The 19945-nt window shown below is 45.0% G+C and overlaps 1 protein-coding gene across 2 annotated transcripts in view; it reads left to right on the forward strand.

Annotated features, from left to right (window-relative positions):
- The first annotated feature begins 2206 nt into the window (after positions 1–2206).
- haus1 (HAUS augmin-like complex, subunit 1) overlaps positions 2207–19945 on the forward strand; it is a 46413-nt gene continuing 28674 nt past the window's right edge. The window contains exons 1-3 of one of the 2 annotated variants that reach the window (XM_038793385.1): positions 2207–2355; positions 10632–10806; positions 12942–13077. In XM_038793385.1, coding sequence (XP_038649313.1) covers positions 2335–2355; positions 10632–10806; positions 12942–13077 — 332 coding nt within the window. In that variant the 5' untranslated portion in view covers positions 2207–2334. The remainder of the gene's footprint in view (positions 2356–10631; positions 10807–12941; positions 13078–19945) is intronic. The other variant, XM_038793384.1, reaches the window with a different exon arrangement.

Below are 19945 nucleotides of genomic sequence, written 5' to 3' on the forward strand. Positions count from 1 at the left end.
TTGAGGTTTGTGGATGCTCTATCATTGAATATATTTAAGACTGTGATGGACAGGGAGATATGAACCATAGATTTGGCCCATCGAGTCTGCATCGACCCACTGAAAGAGCACCCCCTACCTAAGGCCATTACCCTGCCCTATGCCTGCAACCCACAGCACCACCTAACCTGCATATCTTTGGACACTAAGGGGCAATTTAGCATGGGCTATTCACCTAAACTGCACATCTTTGAATTGTGGGAGGAAACCGGAGCACCCAGAAAAAACCCACGCAGAAAGGGGAAAAAGTGCAAGGTCCACAAGTCAGTCACGCAAAGCCGGAATTGAACCCGGGTCCCTGGCGCTGTGAGGCAGCAGTGCTAACCTTGTTATCCCCCACTGTGCCAGCGTGGGAAGCAGTGGGAATATGAATTCAAGGCAGAAGATCAGCCATGATTACATTATCTAGTGTTGCAGATGGTCATTACCTGGCACTTCGTGGTGCGAATATTACTTGCCACTTGTTAGGTCCAGGTGTGTCATAATGAAGGAGCTGTGCACCGAAAGCTAATGATTTGAAACAAACCAGTTGGACTTTAACCTGGTGTTGTAAGACTTCTTACTATGCCCACCGCAGTCCAACGTCGGCATCTCCACATCATTTTTAGGTAGCCTGGTGTTGCTCCAGTCAACCCTTCTTGCACTCTTCATTGAACCAGGGTTGATCCAGAGGATTAGATAGGGTGGACATTGAGAGCCTTTTTCCTTGGATGGTGATGTCCAGTACGAGGGGACATAGCTTTAAATTGAGGGGAGATAGATATAGGACAGATGTCAGAGGTAGATTCTTTACTCAAGAGAGTAGTAAGGGTGTTGGCCTGCAATAGTAGTGGACTCGCCAACACTAAACGCATTCAAATGGTCATTGGATAGGCATATGGACGATGTGAATACTGTAGAGGGACTTTAGAGGGGTTTCACAGGACGGCGCAACATCGAGGGCCGAAGGGCCTGTACTGTGCTGTAATGTTCTATGTTCAGGCCTGCTGGTAACGAAAGAGTGGGAGATATGCTGGGCCACAAGGTTACTGATTGTGGTTGAGTACATTCTGCTGCTGGCTATGTAACTCTATCCCTCCATTTTGTTCCCTTTTCGTTGAAAGTTTTGGTTTTTCTCTTGATTTTTGTTTCCGGACAGCAGCACACTTCGTGACTCTAAACACATCTTTTGTTTACTAAAAATAGAGAACACTGGAAATACTCAGCAGGCCAGGCAGCATCTGTGAAGAGAGAGAAACAGAGGTAACCTTTCAGATCAACAGCCTTTCACCAGAGTATCTTTGGTTTCTTTTCCTGCCCCATCACCATTCTCTTTGGCTGGCATGACTAAATCTTCCATTGTACATCCTCTCCTATCTCACACCCTATTAAAGTTCTTTCTTTGCCCTTGTCCTCCTATTCATCACTTGCTCACAACCTTAAGTCCTTTTTAGGGAAGGAAATTATCAATCCTATATGTGACCCCAGACCCACAGAACAATGGTTGATGCTCCAACTGCCCTTTGAAGGCCAACTAGGAATGGGCAACAAACACTGCTTCCTCATGCGCCGAGGTCCCAGGTTCGATCTCCGGTCACTGTCCATGTGGAGTTTACATATTCTCCCCATGTCTGTGTAGGTCTCACACCCACAACCCAAAGATGTGCAGTGGATTGGCCACGTTAAATTACCCTTCAATTGGAATTTTTAAGAAAAAAGGAATGGGCAACAAAAGCTGAATAAAAGAAAATTCCCCATCTCGACCCATTCCAGTTCCCGGTATTGTTTTTGCCTTTGTTTAAAATTTCCCAGATCTATTATATTTTACAAAATGTGAGGAAGGGGCACATGACAACAGCAAGACAATGAGGGAAGGTGTAGATTTTGCGGCTGGCCTCAGACTGCACCTCAGCTTTGTTGGTCAAGGGCAGCACGGTGGCCTAGTGGTTAGCACAACCGCCTCACGGCGCTGAGGTCCCAGGTTCGATCCCGGCTCTGGGTCACTGTCCGTGTGGAGTTTGCACGTTCTCCCCGTGTCTGCGTGGGTTTCGCCCCCACAACCCAAAAATGTGCAAAGTAGGTGGATTGGCCACGCTAAATTGCCCCTTAATTGGAAAAAAATAATTGGCTAATCTAAATTTAAAAAAAAAGCTTTGTTGGTCAAAGGTCAGGTGGCGCCTGTGGGTGACGTCACGGAATGGGGGCGGGGCAAGGCCAGGGGCGCCTGGGTAACCGGGCCAAAAAGATGGCGCGAAAAGCCGTGAGCGTTTCCAACCGTTAAAACGGGTGTTCGTAATTTTTAAAGAAAGACTACAAATGGATTCCAGGACCGCAAAGGTAATGAATACTTCCATGAAAAATTCTAAACGTTACACTTTTAAACATTTAAAGTTTAAATCGAATTTTAAAAAAAGCTGTGGAGACTTTTCTGCTGGCGATTCGGTGACGAGATGTCCCGCCTACCTGCCTCTACCGGATTGATGGAGCGTGAGGATTACACGGATGACGCGTGAAGCAATTGGTCGGCGCGGCTGTCAGTCACAGCCGACCCCCCCCCCCCCCCCCCCCCCCCCCATCTGCAGCAGAGCTGCTCTGGGTTTTGGAGGATGTTCTGTTGGATTCTGACCGTTATAATGAAAGAATGACAGTGTTGTTCCAACTCAGCATGGGGTGTGGTTTGGAGGAAAACCTGCTGGTGTCCCTATGCATCTGCTGCCCATGTCCTTAAAAGGAGCCCCAGTGAATTGTTGTAGTGCATCTTGTAGATGATACATATTGCAGAATCCCTGTGGAGGGAGTGAATGTCTTAAGATGGAGCATGGGGTGCATATTGGGTGGGCTACTTTGTCCTGATTGGTGTTGAGTGTTTTGTGTCATTGGAGTTATAAGAATAATCACTTATTGTCACAAGTAGACTTCAATGAAGTGCAGAGATTTCCGTCACGCTTTTGACTTGTAGAATGTGAAATAGGTTTCAGACAACACTAACCATTTACTTCTCCAGCTTTAATAACTTGAGGCAAGACATTTTATTGTACACTGCTTGATTGTGCAGATTTGAGTCACTAGTTCCTCCACTTCTATCTACCCTGCACTGTTGAAGCAGTCACTCGTGCATCGTCTACTGTGGCAACACCAGAAAACTCAGCCTCCGTAACATTCAGAACTCCTCTGTCATTGCTTGGAAATTCCACTCCAGTAAATATAGAGGCCTAAATGTATGACTATTTAACATACTGGAAAATGGTAATTGCACTTTTCAAATAAAAAGGGCTTAAAGTTTAACAAGATATAAATACTAACACACAACATTACAAAACAGATAGACCTTGACCGAGCTTTCATCCATTTCCATTTCTTTTAACTCCTCTGATTATTTAAGTGAGTGGCACGGTAGTGCAGTGGTTAGCAGTGTTGCTTCACAGTACAGGGTCCTAGGTTCGATTCCCGTCTGTGTGGAGTCTGTACGTTCTCCCTCTGTCTGCATGGGTTTCCTCCCACAAGTCCAGAAAGACGTGCTGTTAGGTGAATTGTACATTCTGAATTCTCCCTCAATGTACCCGAACAGGCATCGGAGTGTGGCGACTAGGGACTTTTCACAGTAACTTCATTGCAGTGTTAATGTAAGCCTACTTGTGACAATCAAGATTATTGTTAAAAGGAAGAAATTGGAAATATTCATTTGACATCAGATTAAGTCTGTAGTATTTAGCATATTTGTTTTATAATATGATAGAAATATTGATGTCCCTAACCAGAACTTTTATGGATCCCTACTGCCCAAATGCCAAATACAATGGAGTGAGCCAGCCAATGAGATAAGCAGTTAATTTAGGAACAGGAGTAGGCTGTTACACCCGTTGAGCCTGCTCCACCGTTCAGCCAGTAAAGGCTGCACCATTCAATATGTCCATGGCTGATCAGTACTTGAATGTCTTTACACACTATCCCCATAACCCTTTATGTTAATCAGAAATCTATCAATAGCTGCTTTATTCTTACTTAATAACTGAGCTTCACTGCTCCTCTGGGGTAGAAAATTCAAAGATTCACAACCTCCTGTAAAGACATTTCTCTTCATCTTGGTCCCAAGTGGATTCCCCCTTATTTTGAAATTGTGTGCCCCCTGGTTCTAAACTCTGCAACTAAGAGAAACATCTTACCTGCATCTACCCTGTCTATTCCTTTTAAGTATTTTGTAGATTTCAGTGAGATCACCTCTCATTCTTTGAAACTCTAGCGAATACAGGCCCAGTTTGCCCAATTTCTCTTCATAAGATAGTCCTGCCATCCCTGGAACAAGTCTGGTGAACATTTATTGCACTTCCTGTTGGCAATAATATCCTGAGGTAAGGAACCCAAAACTGCATATAGTACTCCCAAATGTAGTCTAATCAAGGTTCCATACAATTGAAGCGAGACTTCACTACCCCTGTACTCAAATCCACTTCGATAAAGGCTAACATTCCATTAGCCTTTATAATAGCTTGTGCACCTGCCTGTTAATCTTTAGTGACTTTTGGACATTTATTTTCCCTGTTGGGATTCTTGACTAACAAGGGAGTTAAAGGTACCAGGGCATGTAGGAATGTGGCTAGAATAAGCTCAGCCATAATCTTATTGAAAATGAAATGAAAAATGAAAATCGCTTATTGTCACGAGTAGGCTTCAAATGAAGTTACTGTGAAAAGCCCCCAGTCGCCACATTCCGGCGCCTGTTCGGGGAGGCTGTTACGGGAATCGAACCGTGCTGCTGGTCTGCTTGGTCTGCTTTCAAAGCCAGCGATTTAGCCCTGTGCTAAACAGCCCCTGATTGAATGGTAGAGCAGACTTGAGGGGCTGAATGGCGTACTGTTTTCCTAATTCATATGAGATCATAGAACACCAAGCTCTGACCTCTTGTTACACAGTATCTATGTAGATGCCCTGTTACGCTTCTGGTTACTTTTAAATTAAGTGAACCTGGTAGCCGTTTTATGTAATAAATTGAAAGACGATTGAAATGATTTGATGGGGTTGGGAACTACATGGAAAAAGTTCTATAAATAGCAACATATATCTTTACCTCCATTTATTGATCTTTCTGCAAATGGAAAACGTCTTTCCTGTCAGCTTTGTCTCGGCCCAGGCAGCACAGTGGTTAGCATTGCTGCCTCACGGCGCTGAGGTCCCAGGTTCGATCCCGGTCCTGGGTCACTGTCCGTGTGGAGTTTGCACATTCTCCCCGTGTTTGCGTGGCTTTCACCCCCACAACCCAAAGATGCGCAAGGTAGGTAGATTGGCCACGCCAAATTGCCCCTTAATTGGAAAATAATAATTGGGTACTCTAAATTTATTTTTTTTAAAACAACAACTTTGTCTAGGCCCTTCATAATTTTAATCTACCTTGATTAAATTTCCTCTCTGCCTCTATGGAAAGAAAACCCAAACTGACATTCGTCCTCAGATACTAAAGCAGTTCATGTTCAAATGCAGCAAGGCCAGGGCAATATCCAGGAATGGGTTAAAAAATGGCAAGTAACATTCACGCCACACAAGTGCCAGGCATCTCCAACAAGAGAGGATATAACCATTGCCCTTGACATTCAATAGCATTACCATCGTTGAATTCCACACTATCAACATCCCAGGGGTTACCATTGAAACTGGACTAGCCATATAAATACTCTGGCTACCAGAGTAGGTCAAAGGAATCCTGCAGTGAGTGACTACCTTCCTGACTTCCCAAAGCCTGTTCACCATCTACAAAGCACAAGTCTGCAGTGCCTGGATGAGTTCAACTTGTTATCATCCAGAACAAAGCAGCCTTCCTGATTGTTACCCCTTCAACAAAGTTTGAATCCCTCTGCCACCAGTGAATATAGATTACATAGAACATACAGTGCAGAAGGAGGCCATTCAGCCCATTGAGTCTGCACCGACCCACTTAAGCCCTCACTTCCACCCTATCCCCATAACCCAATAACTCCTCCTAACCCTTTTTTTTGTCACTAAGGGCAATTTATCATGGCCAATCCACCTAACCTGGACATCTTTGGACTGTGGGAGGAAACCGGAGCACCCGGAGGAAACCCACGCAGACACGGGGAGAAGGTGCAGACTCCGCACAGACAGTGACCCAGCGGGGAATCGAACCTGGGACCCTGGCACTGTAAAGCCACAGTGTTATCCACGTGTGCTGCCCTAAATAGTGCCCTAATAGTAACGGCCTTGTATACCTTTTACAATATGCACTGCAGGAACTCACCAAGGTTTCTTAGACAGCACTTTCCAAACTCACGACCACTAACATCTAGAAGGAAAAGGGCAGCAGACATCTAGGAACAACACCACCTGGAAATTCCCCTCCAAGTCATTCACCATCCTGACTTGGAAATATATCGCCATTCCTTCACTGTCGCTGGGTCAAAGTTCTGGGGAGACGGTGGCGTAGTGGTTTGTCACGGCACTAGTAATCCAGACACCCGGGGTAATGCCATGGGTTCAAACTCCACCATGGCAGATGGTGAGATTTGAATTCAGTTTTTAAAAATCTGGAATTGAAAGTCTAATGATCCTGAAACCATTGCCGATTGTCGTAAAAACCCACCTGGTTCAGGGAGGGAAATCTGCCTTCCCTGCATGTGACAGCAGACCCACATAGTGATGTGGATGACTCTTAACTGCTCCCCTTTGAAATGGCAAAGTTAGCCACTCAATTCAAGGGCAACTTGGGATGGGCAACAAATGCTGACCCAGCCCACATCCCAAGAACAAATAAAAAATAACAAAACAGCTCTGTACCTGCACCTCAGGGACTACAGCTGTTCAAGAAGGTAGCTCACCACTTTTGAAGGGTAACAATGGATGGGCAATAAATGCTGCTCTAGCCAGTGATGCCCACATCCTGTAAATGAATACAAAAAGTATCTATTCAATCTTTCCTTGCATCTAACATTCTCCATTCCTGACCACATGAAATTTTCTCTCTACCACCTCCAATGTGATCGAGCACATCCTTTCTGTAATATGGTGACTAGATTATACATGATACTATATCCGTGGCCTAACTAGTGTTTTATGCAGTTCTAGAGTAATCTCCCTGCTCTTGTATTCTAATCCTCAACTCATATAAGACTATTCTGTACACCTCCCTAATCACCTCTTTACCGGTCCTGCTACCTTCCGGATCTCTGGACATTTATTCTAAGGCCCTTCTATTCTTCCGCATATCTCGCTATCCTATGGTTTATTGCCTATGCCCTTGCCTTGCTTGCCCTCCTCAAACCCATGGGTTCAAATCGCACCACTGCAAATGGTGAAAATCTAGAATTAAAAAGCTAGTCTCAGTCATCGTCACCATGAAATTGTTGTTGACTAAAGTATGGAAATCTGCCGTCCTTGCCTGTCGTGGCCCACATGTGACTCCAGATTCACAGCAATGTGGTTGACTCCCAACTGCTATATCAAATGGCTAAGAAAGCCACTCCGTTCAAAGGTAACTAGGGATACGAAGCAGTCTTCCAGTCACCAAATCACCCTTTGACTCTAACCCTTTGCTTCCTGCTACTGAGACAATTTTACATCCAACTTACAGTGCAGAAGGAGGCCATTCGGCCCATTGAGTCTGCATCGGCCCTTGGTAAGAGCACCCTACTTAAGCCCACGTCTCCACCCTATCCCTTTAACCCAGTAACCCCACCTAACCTTTTTTGGACACTAATCGCAAATTAGCATGGCCAATCCACCTAACCTGCACCCGGAGGAAACCCACGCAGACACGAGAAGAACATGCAGACTCCGCACAGACAGTGTCCCAAACTGGGAATCGAACCTGGGACCCTGGAGCTGTGAAGCAACTATGCTAACCACTGTGCTACCGTGCTGCCCACTTTTCCCTTGGATTCCATGAGCTTTCAATTTTCTGACCAGACTGCCATGTGAGACCTTGGCAAAAGTCTTGCAGATGACATCAAACATGCTACCTGCCTTATTATCTCAAAAATTCAGTCGTGTTCGATGGCCTCCCCTTAATAAATACCTGCTGACTGTCCCAGAATAATCCATTCCTGTGTAAATGACAATTTATACTGTTCAGCAGAATTTTTCCCAGTAATCTGCCCAACACCGAGGATGGCTAAAGCTCTGATTTTATATAGGAAGTGTACTTCAGAATCAAGTTCTTCGTGTGGGTAGGGGAGAGATTCACTGAACCTAATCCATCTAGAAGGAAGGGTCTACCCCATCCCATCTGATGCTGTCTTCAGAGGAATTGTAATGGTCAGTTTTGAGTCTAAGTTCAGAAAGGTGTTCCTATTTACTGTTGCTCTGTGATAACAGACTCACGAGAGACTTGCTGCATTCCACTCCTCACTTTCGGCTTCAAAAGCAAAATGGAGCAAAATGCACCATCAAAAATCTAAATGACCTGGAATAAGGGAGAGTCCTGATCCTGTCTCTGCAGGAAATAAATTTAGCATCTTCAGTGCTCACATTCCCCTCCATAAATTTCTAATTCCATTTCTAGAAAAACAAGTGTTTGTATTGCTGGTATTGTTTGTGCATTTCATTTTTCCCCTCAGGGAACTGGTGAAATATTGGGTACACCTGGACTTCAAGTCCTGACAAGCTCCAGTCTGATTGTAACTCCTACTTTTCATGTCATACCGAAACAGGAAAAACAAAATAAATCATGGCATGTGATCCCAAACCCTTAATTAATACCATGAGGACAATACAATAAACAATTTTTAAAAAATAAATTTAGATTACCCAATTATTTTTTTCAATTAAGGGGAAATTTAGCGTGGCCAATCCACCTACTCTGCACATTTTTGGGTTGTGGGGGCGAAACCCACGTAGACACGGGGAGAATGTGCAAACTCCACACGGACAGTGACCCAGAGCCGGGATCGAACCTGGGACCGTGAGGCGGTTGTGCTAACCACTAGGCCACCGTGCTGCCCAACAATAAACAATTTAACTTGATAATTGACTTGATGCAGAGGTCTTTTAGCAGGGTGTTTTTCAGTTTTTTGGGGGGGGAGGGGGGTATGCTTGTCAAAATGGCATGTGTAGAGACTCATTTTTATTTCTTTTGAAGATTTTATAACTTTGAGAATTTGTTTTGTGTCTTGTATTTACCCTAGTTACTGAATTATTATTATTGTGACTTTTGAAGCAATGTTGTTTCCTTGGGGGTGTTGGGGAGGTGAAGAGCCTAATTGCCATCGCTGTTCTCCATTTTCTCTTCTACTCCCTCCCATTGATCTATACTGGGGAATTGTTCAATAAATTAGGGTTGTCCATGACCGGGCATGTTGTTGATGGTTGATCTGAATAGGCACCTACCCATTCCATAATTTAAAAGTCAGTTTATTGTATTTGTTATGATTTAAGGAAAAAGCAGTTAGTGATGGCTGTCTCAGGTTTTTAAAATCTGAAGATTGCAATTATTTTTTTAAAAGTTAGATAATCCAATTATTTTTTTTCCAGGCAATTGAGGAGGAGGAGAAGAGAGAGAGAGAGAGAGAGAGAGACCAGTGGAAATCTCTTCCTGATTCACATACCTGTTGGGAAGTGTAGATGCAAAGCTAGCCCATGCTCCTCTGCAGAGACTCATTGAGAGTTTATTTAATATTAGGTGGCATAATAGTCATAATGTCGCTACAGTTCAGATGGAGATCATTTGGTCCATCGGGTGTTCACCATCTCTTTAAAAGAGCACCCTACCTAGGCCCATTACCCACTCTACCTCCACAACCCCATAACCCCATCTAACCTGCACATCTTTGGACTGTGGGAGGAAACTGGAGCACCGAAAGGAAACCCACACAGACAAGGGGAGAACATACAAGCTCCACAGACAATCATTCAAGGCTGGAATCAAACCAGGGTTCTGGTGCTGTGAGGCAGCAGTGCTAACCACTGTACCACCCAGCAATATTTGCAGTTTGATCTTTCCTGGGAAATTGTATGAATGGCGAGTGGGGCCAGAAGGTGGCTGAAGGTCATCATGTGCATAATTTGCATTCTGATAATATTGGTCCTGTTGATGGAGCTGCAAGCCTTTTTCTTGTCCATCATTTTCTTATGTTCAAAAACGTAATTCCAGCAAAATTCATTTTTGGTGTTGCGAGAGAATTTGTGCTTTGAGAGGACAGGAACATTTGGATTCTGAGGCCCAAGCCTGCAATCTTCTACAGTAATCTTGTTTTGGCTGAGTGCTAGAGTTCTAGTTGTTAATGCCATTTGGCAGCAGTTCCATAAACTAAGGAAGTGCAGTGTGAAATTTGCTGCAGATGTTCAGTGTTTAGGACCTCTAGGCACGGATATTCTTTTTAAAAAATAAATTAATAAATAAAATTTAGACTACCTAATTTTTTTTTCCAATTAAGGGGCAATTTAGTGTGGCCAATCCACCTACTCTGCACATCTTTGGGTTCTGGAGGGTGAAACCCACGCAGACATGGGGAGAAAGTGCAAACTCCACACGGACAGTGACCCGGGGCCGGGATCGAACCCGGATCCTCAACACCATAGGCAGCAGTGCTAACCACTGGGCCACCGTGCTGCCTATGGTACGGATATTCTGATCCAATTAAATTTTGTGTTTACCTCTATTTTGTTGCTAGGTTTCCAGGTGGCTAGCAAAGATTTTTGGGGACCAGCAGGTCCCGTTCTATGAAGTGAACCCATGGACCATGGATGTTTTGTTTCGCCTGATGGAGCAGAATGAAACTCGAGACCGTGACGCCATGCAACTGATTGAGGATGTCGAGCAAAAGACTGTGGAGTACAAGTCTGATGGTGAGTTGTTTGCAGAATATTATTCAACTGGACTAAACTGAAATCAATTTAGTTTGCAGTGTTACCACACTTGGGCTGTATGAAAGAATTTCATGCTGCTGTTGCATGTGTAGAAATCTTTCTTGGCATGAGTGTTGAGGAAGTTGCTGAATGTAGTTGTAGCATCTGTCTTTCCTCCTCTTAAACAGCATCACACCAAGCTGTTCTTCCTTAGATTTAAATTTATTGTGGAGCATGATTTCCATTCGGCAACTCTTGGAACAGGATTATTGTTAATATAATTGTTGCTGGTTAATTGCCATCAAAGGCCTCTCATTCCTCTTCCGTACGGTTACCTCTGAGAACCCCCGAGGATTTATTCTTATCATTCTCCTATTCCTCATCTACCTGCTGCTCTGAAAACATGTCAGTGTCCACGTTTACATTGATAACACACAGCTTTACCTAACCACTTTACTCTTGACTCCTCTCCTGCCTCTAAATGCAGTACTGAATGAGCAGACATTTTCTCCAATTAAATATTGTGAACGTTGAAGCTACTGTTTTTGGTCCCCACCATCAACTCCACTCTCTCACCACCAAATCCATCTGCCTGGCAAATGTCTGAAGCTGAACTAGACTGTTCGTAATCTTGGTGTCATGTCTGAGCGGCACAGTGGCACAGTGGTTAGCACTGTTGCTTCACTGCTCCATGGTACCAGGTTCGATTCCCCGCTGGGTCACTGTGCGGAGTCTGCATGTTCTCCCCGTGTCTGCGTGGGTTTCCTCCCGGGTGCTCCGGTTTCCTCCCACAGTCCAAAGATGTGCAGGTTAGGTGGATTGGCTATGATAAATTGTCCTTAGTGTCCCAAAGGCTGGATGGGGTTACAGGGATAGGGTGGAGGTATGGGCTTAAGTAGGGTTCTATGATTCTATGTCGAATTCTATGATTCTGTGCCGTCACTAAGACTGCCTACTTCCATCTCTGTAGTATTGCTTGCCTCCGCCCCTGCTCAGCTTACCTGCTGCGACCCTCGTGCATGCTTTAGTTACCTCTGGACCTGACTACTCTAATGCACTTCTACATTCTACCCTCTAAACGTGAGGCCATCTAAAACTCTGCTGCGCATGTCTCAACTTGCACCAAATCTTGTTTTCCTCCACCACCCCTGTGCTCGCTGACTCCCGCTCAAGCAATGCTTTGATGTTGAAATTCTAAGCCTTATTTGCAAATCCCTCCACGGTCTCCTCCCCAGCCTCTAAGTTAGTAAGCTACTTAGAGATTGTACTTTAACCGTGGCTTTTGTTTGAATGGATGGGACTCTTTGGCCGCGGCCGCTTGGCAACTGGAAATTCCTGCCCGAGGTCAATGGACCTTTACATGGTCCCCGTCCCATTCGTGGCGATCTTGCTGTGGGCATGGCCTAAGATTCTGGCCCCAGTCTTAAGTTTTCTTTGTGATTCATTTTTTGTTTATGGTAGTTTGCATTTGGGACTGTCCTTTTAATTTGTCCTTCAGTTAATTTTATCTTCTTTACTTAGATCTTTATGTTCTGCAAAATAATTGGTTATAGGGGACGGGCTGGGAGGGCTGTTAAGTTCTGATAACAGAAGCACTGACCTCATTATTTTGATTAATTTTGCTTCAGAACTGTCAATTCTGATGAAAGGCTGATAATTCAATTTAAAAAAATGTTCTCTTGTATTTCGGGACGCCAAGAAAGGCGTAATTGATGCTGCTTGGGGCTGCATGCGGCGCAGTGGTTAGCAATGGGACTGCGGCGCTGAGGACCTGGGTTCAAATCCCGGCCCTGCGTCCCTGTCCGTGTGGAGTTTGCACATTCTCCCCGTGTCTGCGGTGGTTTCACCCCCACAACCCAAAGAAGTGCAGGTTGGGTGGATTGGCCACTCAAAATTGTCCCTGAATAGGAAAAAAAAAATTGGTCACTCTAAATTTAAAAAAAAAAGTTGATTGATGCTGCTCTGTTTCTTGCTAGCTTCAAACTTGGAGTCCTGCACCTTGGTGAAGACTTGATTGTCAGTGCCCCAGATTCAACGCATATACCGATTATACACACAAAATTGGGGTTATTGCATGGTACTTGATACTTTAGTTCCTGTTTAATTTTCTCTCGCTCCTCTCTCTCTCTCATCAGCTGACTACATGCAGGATTTCATTATGGAGAGTGTGGGCTTGTCCACCACTTGCTTCTCCAATAATGGGTCCAGCTGCCTGAAAAACCTGGTGAATAGCAGCCTCGCTTTGGACCTAAAAGATACCTCTCAAAGCAGGTAACCAACCATTTAACGGGTGTTATTGGCAAACAGCAAGACTGACTCATAGCCCTTACTTGAACTTGACTGAGAAAGTTTGATGCTTTGATATTACTATCACGACTGTTATTAAAGTGCAGTCTTCCTCTAGCCCCCCCCTTTCTGCATGCCATATTTGTATCATTGAGTTCTTTAATGAAATACAAATGAGAGAGGAAAGAAATTCAAGTTGAGCTGTGTGGTTGGGATATACAGACCCTCAGAATTATACCTAATGTCGCATCTGTTAATCATGTCCGGCAGCTTGTCATGTGTCCTTGCTGGCACGAAATATTGTGATCCTACATCCATCCCTTTTCCTAAATACATGAGTACTATATTGTAGAATGGTTCCTTGGCCACTGGTCTGGCCACCTTTTGGCTTACATTGTTCAGAAGTTTTGACAGTATCTGTGGTCTCCTCAATTGTATATGGCATTGCTGTCGAGCCTGACTGTCCTTGCTAGTGACTGTTAATTCGGAATGGCAATTTCTCTCTAATAGAATCGTAGAATCCATGGCACGGAGACAGGTCCTTCGGTCCAAACTGGTCCATGCCAACCAAAATACCCATCTAAGCGAACCCCATTTGCGTGCATTTGGCCCATATCCCTCAATCTTTCCTATCCATGTATCTGCCCAAATGTCTATTAAATGTTGTCAATGTCACTGCCTCAACCATTTCCTCTGGCAACTCATTCTACATACGTACCACCCTCTGTGTGTATCAAAAAAAAAGTTGCTCCTCAGGTTCCCATAAATTCTTTCCCCTCTTAACTTAAACCTATGTCCTCTAGTTCTTGATTCCCCAACCCTGGGAAAAAGACCGAGCGCATTCACCCTATCAGTGTCTCATGATCTCATACACCTCTATAAGATAACCCCTCGGTCTCCTATACTCCAAAGAAAAGAGTCCTAGCCTGTCCAGTCTATCCCTATAACTCAGTCCTTTGAGTCCTGGCAACATCCTTGCAAATCTTTCCAATAGCAAGGCGACCAAAACTGAACAATACTCCAGGTGCGGCCTCACCAATGTCCTTTACAAAGGCAACATAACTTCCAAACTTCTACACACAATGCCTTGACCAATAAAGGCCAGCATGCCAAAAGTCTTCTTCACTGACCTATCTTCCTGTGACTTCACCTTTAGAGAACCGTGCACCTGAGCTCTAAGGTCCCTCTGTTCCACGATACTCCCTAAGGTCTTACCATTCACGTGAAAGTCCTACCTTGATTTGACTTTCCAAAATGCAACATCTTACACTTGTCTATATTGAGCTCCATTCGCCATTTCTCGACCCACTTCCCCAGCTGATCAAGGTCCTGCTGCAATTTTTGGTAACGTTTCTCACCTATTTTAGTGTCATCAGTAAACTTACTGATCATGCCGTGCACATTTTCATCCAAATCGTTGATATAGATAACAAACCGCAGTGGGCCTAGCACTGACCCCTGAGGCACACCACTAGTCACGGGTATCCAGCCTGACAAGCATCCTTATAATAATAACCTTTATTAGTGTCACAAGTAGGTTTACAGTACATTGCAGTGAAGTTACTGTGAAAATCCCTTGGTCGCCACACTCTGGCGCCTGTTCGGGTATACTGAGGGAGAATTCAAAATGTCCAATTTACCTAACAAGCATGTCTTTTGGTACTTGTGGAAGGAAACCGGAGCACTCAGTGGAAATCCACGCAGACATGGGGAGCCGGGATTCGAACCAGGGTCCGTGGCGCTGTGAAGCCACATTGCTAACCACTGTGCTACCGTGCTGCCCATTATTGCCCTTTGCTTCCGACCATCAAGCCAATTGTATATCCAATTTGCCATCTCTCCCTGGTTTGATTCCACGTGATCTAAACTTCCAGAGCAGCCTACCATATGGAATGTTATCAAAGGCCTTACTGAAGTCCATATAGACTAAGTCTACCGCCCTGCCCCCATCAACCTTCCTGGTCACTTCATCAAAGAACGCCAAAAAATTTGTATGGCGTGATCTCCCATGCACAAATCGTGATGGCTATTCCTAATCAAATCCTGTCTTTCCAAATGCCCATATATCTTATCCCTCAGAATCTTCTTTAGTAACTTACCCACCACAGATGTTAGGCTTACCGGTCTATAATTTCCAGGTTTTTCTTCGTAGCCCTTCTTAAATAAGGGCACAACATTTGCTGCCCTCCAGTCTTCTGGTACCTCACCCACGGCTAACCATGATGCAAATATCTTAGCTGGTGCTCCCACAATTTCTTCTCGAGCCTCACGCGGTGTTCTTGGACATACCTGGTCAGAAGATTTATTCCCCTCCGACTTCGGGGGCTTTGAGTCCCTCCATGCTAATAGTATCTGTCTCTGGGCTACCAGGGAAGCAAAGGCCAGAACATCTGCCTCTTTCTCCTCCGGGTCTTCTGACACTCTGAAAATCGCCACCTCTGGACTTGGCGCCACCCTTGTTTTTAACACCATGGACATGACGTCCGCGAACCCCTGCCAAAATCTGCTAAGCTTTGGACATGTCCAAAACATGTGGACGTGGTTCGCTGGTCCTCCCGCACATTTTGCGCACCTGAGCCCCACCCCAAAGAATCTGTTCATCTGGGCCACTGTCATGTGAGCCCAGTGAACAACCTTAAATAGTATCAGGCTGAGCCTGGCACATGTTGCGGACATGTTGACTCTACTCAACGCGTCCGCCCATAGACCATCCTCCACCTCACCTCCCAGCTCCTCCTCCCTCTTGTGCTTCAGCTCGTCAGTCTGCGTCTTCTCCGACCCCATAAGCTCCTTATAAATGTCCGAGACGTTCCCTTCTCCTACCCACCTTCTGGAAACTACCCTGTCCTGAATCCCCCTTAGCGGTAGGAGCGGGAAGGTTGACACCTGTTTATGAAGGAAGTCCTGCACCTGCAGATACCTGAATTTGTTTCCCCTTGCCAACCCAAACTTTTCCTCCAACGCCCTCCTACTCGGAAAGCTCCCCTCTTTGAACATGTCCCCCATCCTCTCAATCCCCACTCTCCGCCATAACCGGAACCCCCCCCGTCCATACTCCCGGGCAAACCAGTGATTTATCACAGATTGGGGCCCAGACTGATGCTCCCACTGCTCCACATGCCGCCTCCACTGCCGCAAACTTCCCTTCGTACATTTTAATATGTCCATCATCTCCACTGCAATGCAAACTGTCCCCAATATATTGCCACTAACCATCCCAGGTTCCCAGTTCTTTATCTCTTCATGGATCTCTTTCTCCATGGTAAACACAGAGGAGAAATATTCATTGAGAACCTTGCCCATCTCCTACAGTTCCACACCTATGTGTCTACTTTGCTCTTGAGTGGCCCTGTTCTCTCTCTAGTTATTCTATTTCCCTTGACGTACTTAAAGCATCCCTTTGGATTCACCTCAATCCTCTCAGCCAAAGCTACCTCATAACCCCTTTTTGCCCTCCTAATTTCCTTCTTGAGTGTACTCCTGTATTCCCTGTACACCTCCAGGGGATCCTTGATTTCAGCTGCTTGTACCTGAGCCATGCCTCCTCCTTTTACCTGGCTAAAACCTCAATATGTTTTGTCATCTGGGGTTTCCTACTCCTGCGAGCCTTGTCCTTCACCCTAACAGGAACATATACACCCTGAACTCTAGCTATTTCACTTTTAAAGGCATCCCACTTGCCAGATGCCCCTTTGTCCTCAAACAAACTCCTCCAAACAACCCTTGCAAGGTCCTATCTAATTCCATCAAAATTCACCTTGCCCCAATTTAGGACTTGCATACGTGGACCAGTTTTGTCCCATTCCATAACTATTTTAAATAGTATGAAGTCTTCCAACACCAGGTTAAAGTCCAACAGATTTGTTTCAAATCACTAGCTTTCAGAGCACTGCTCCTTCCTCAGGTGAATGAAGAGGTGGGTTCCAGAAACATATATATGGACAAAGTCAAAGATGCAAGACGATACTTCCAATGCGAGTCTTTGCAGGTAATTAAGTCTACAGGTCCAGATGGAGCAACTGGAGAGAGGGGTAATCACAGGTTAAAGAGGTGTGAATTGTCTCAAGCCAGGACAGTTGGTAGGATTTCGCAAGCCCAGGCCAGATGGTGGGGGATGAATGTAATGTGACATGAATCCAAGGTCCCGGTTGAGGCCGTTCTCATGTGTGCGGAACTTGGCTATAAATGTCTGCTCGGCGATTCTGCGTTGTCTCACGTCCTGAAGGCCGCCTTGGAGAACGCTTACCCGAAGATCAGAGGCTGAATGCCCTTGATTGCTGAAGTGTTCCCGACTGGAAGGGAACATTCCTGCCTGGTTATTGTCGTGCGATGGCCTTTCATCCGTTGACGAAGCGTCTGCATGGTCTCGCCAATGTACCACGCTTCAGGACATCCATTCCTGCAGCGTAGGAGGTAGAAAGCGTTGGCCGAGTCACACGAGTATGTACCATGTAGCTGGTGGGTGATAGACATAGAACATAGAACAGTACAGCACAGAACAGGCCCTTCAGCCCTCGATGTTGTGCCGAGCAATGATCACCCTACCCAAACCCACGTATCCACCCTATACCCGTAACCCAACAACCCCCCCCCCCTTAACCTTACTTTTTAGGACACTATGGGCAATTTAGCATGGCCAATCCACCTAACCCGCACATCTTTGGACTGTGGGAGGAAACCGGAGCACCCGGAGGAAACCCACGCACACACACGGGGAGGACGTGCAGACTCCACACAGACAGTGACCCAGCCGGGAATCGAACCTGGGACCCTGGAGCTGTAAAGCATTTACGCTAACCACCATGCTACCGTGCTGATGTTCTCACGGTACCATTACTCTGCTCACCTCAGTCCAAGGCCTGCATATGCACATTATTTTAAATAGAACTATGGCCAGTGGTCCCCCCACCATCACCGCAGTCACGTGCCCTGCCCTATTTCCCAAGAGTAGGTCACGTTTTGCTCTTTTCTGAGTAGAAACCTCCACATGCTACCTCTGTTCTGGTGGTACTTAAATCAATACTTCTGGAAAGTTTTAATTTTTTTCTCCCTAGGCCATGAGCCCTGTTATCTTTGCTCATGAAGGCGTTGACTTTTTGCTGCTGTACAATTGGATGGATGCCAAGCACCCAGTATAACACACCCGAGAGGTTATTCTTAATTTGGAAAACTGTATAATAACTGATTATTCACTGACATCTTAAATTGTCCTCATCTGTTGACTGAAGAAACACTTCATGCAGGGCCTGTGGATAATAATCGAGAGTGAATTTTTCTGCTTCCTAACCCAGCACTGCTGAAGCCAGTCAACGTGCTGGCTCAGATCAATTATCTTAACACAGTAGGTAAACTGTACCTTGTCTCGAGAGCTGACTCACTCAATAAACTCGCCAAACAAATCAAGCAATATTGTTTGCGTGAGTTATGTGCCAATTACAATAATGCCCCTGGAATATGTTCTCTCTTTGATGAATAGATACAATCCAGAAGGAGACCATTTAGCCCATTGTATCTCTTCTGGTTCTTTGGAAAAACTATCCAGTTAGTCCCACACCCATAGCCTATTAATCTTTTGCCCATAGCCTTGTATTTTTTTCACTTCCAAGTATTTTATCCAGTTTAAAGTTGTTATTGAATTTGCTACCACCACCATTTTTTAAGGCAGTGCATTCCAGGCTGTGACAACTCCCTGTGTTCACGTTTTTCTACCCCCTGTCTCCTGTGGTTCAATTGCTGTCTCAATTATTTCAGCTCGGTGAAATGTGAGAAATGTTTGGATGTGGCAGCATCACATGGTATAAACAGGCTGTATAAATCGCTGCTGCCGCCACTCCCTCAGGGCTTTGTTTGTGCTTTTGTGGAATTGGTTTACTCTGCATTCTGTGATATTATTAAAACGCCACCTAACTGTTGAAGTTTGCATCTTTATCCATGGCACATCACTTTTAAAATTGAGAATCTATCCAGTAGACCCAAGTCCAAAGAATTAAAAGGTAAAATGAATTGGTAAAGGGGCGCAACATGTACCGGGAAATAGAAAAGGCATGTCAGAAAGGCACGGTCACGGTGATCATGGGGGACTTCAATATGCAGGTGGATTGGGTAAATAACGTAGCCAGTGGATCCAAAGAAAAGGAATTCATGGAATGCTTACAAGATGGCTTTTTGGAACAGCTTGTCATGGAGCCCACAAGGGAGCAGGCTATTCTGGACCTAGTGCTATGTAATGAACCAGACTTTATAAAAGATCTTAAAGTAAGGGAACACTTAGGAAGCAGCGATCATAATATGGTTGAGTTCAGTCTGCAGTTTGAAAGAGAGAAGGCAAAATCGGATGTAATGGTGTTACAGTTAAATAAAGGTAATTACGAGGGCATGAGAGAGGAACTGGCGAAAATCGACTGGAAGCAGACCCTAGTGGGGAAGACAGCAGAGCAAAAATGGCAGGAGTTTGTATGCATAATTGAGGACACTGTACAGAGGTTCATCCCCAAGAAAAGAAAGATTATCCGGGGAGGGATTAGACAGCCATGGCTGACAAAGGAGGTCAGGAAATGTATCAAAGAAAAAGAGAGATCCTATAAAGTGGCCAAAAGCACTGGGAAATCAGAAGATTGGGAAGGCTACAAAAACAAACAGAGGTTAACAAAGAGACAAATAAGGAAGGAGAGGATCAAATATGAAGGCAGGCTAGCCAGTAATATAAGAAATGATAGTAAAAGTTTCTTTCAATACATAAGAAACAAACGACAGGCCAAAGTAGACATTGGGCCAATTCAAACTGATTCCGGAAGGCTAGTGATGGGAGACGAGGAAATGGCTGGAGAACTTAATAAGTACTTTGCGTCTGTCT

The sequence above is a fragment of the Scyliorhinus canicula genome, chromosome 3 (assembly GCF_902713615.1).
Source record: "Scyliorhinus canicula chromosome 3, sScyCan1.1, whole genome shotgun sequence".
NCBI lineage: Eukaryota > Metazoa > Chordata > Chondrichthyes > Carcharhiniformes > Scyliorhinidae > Scyliorhinus > Scyliorhinus canicula.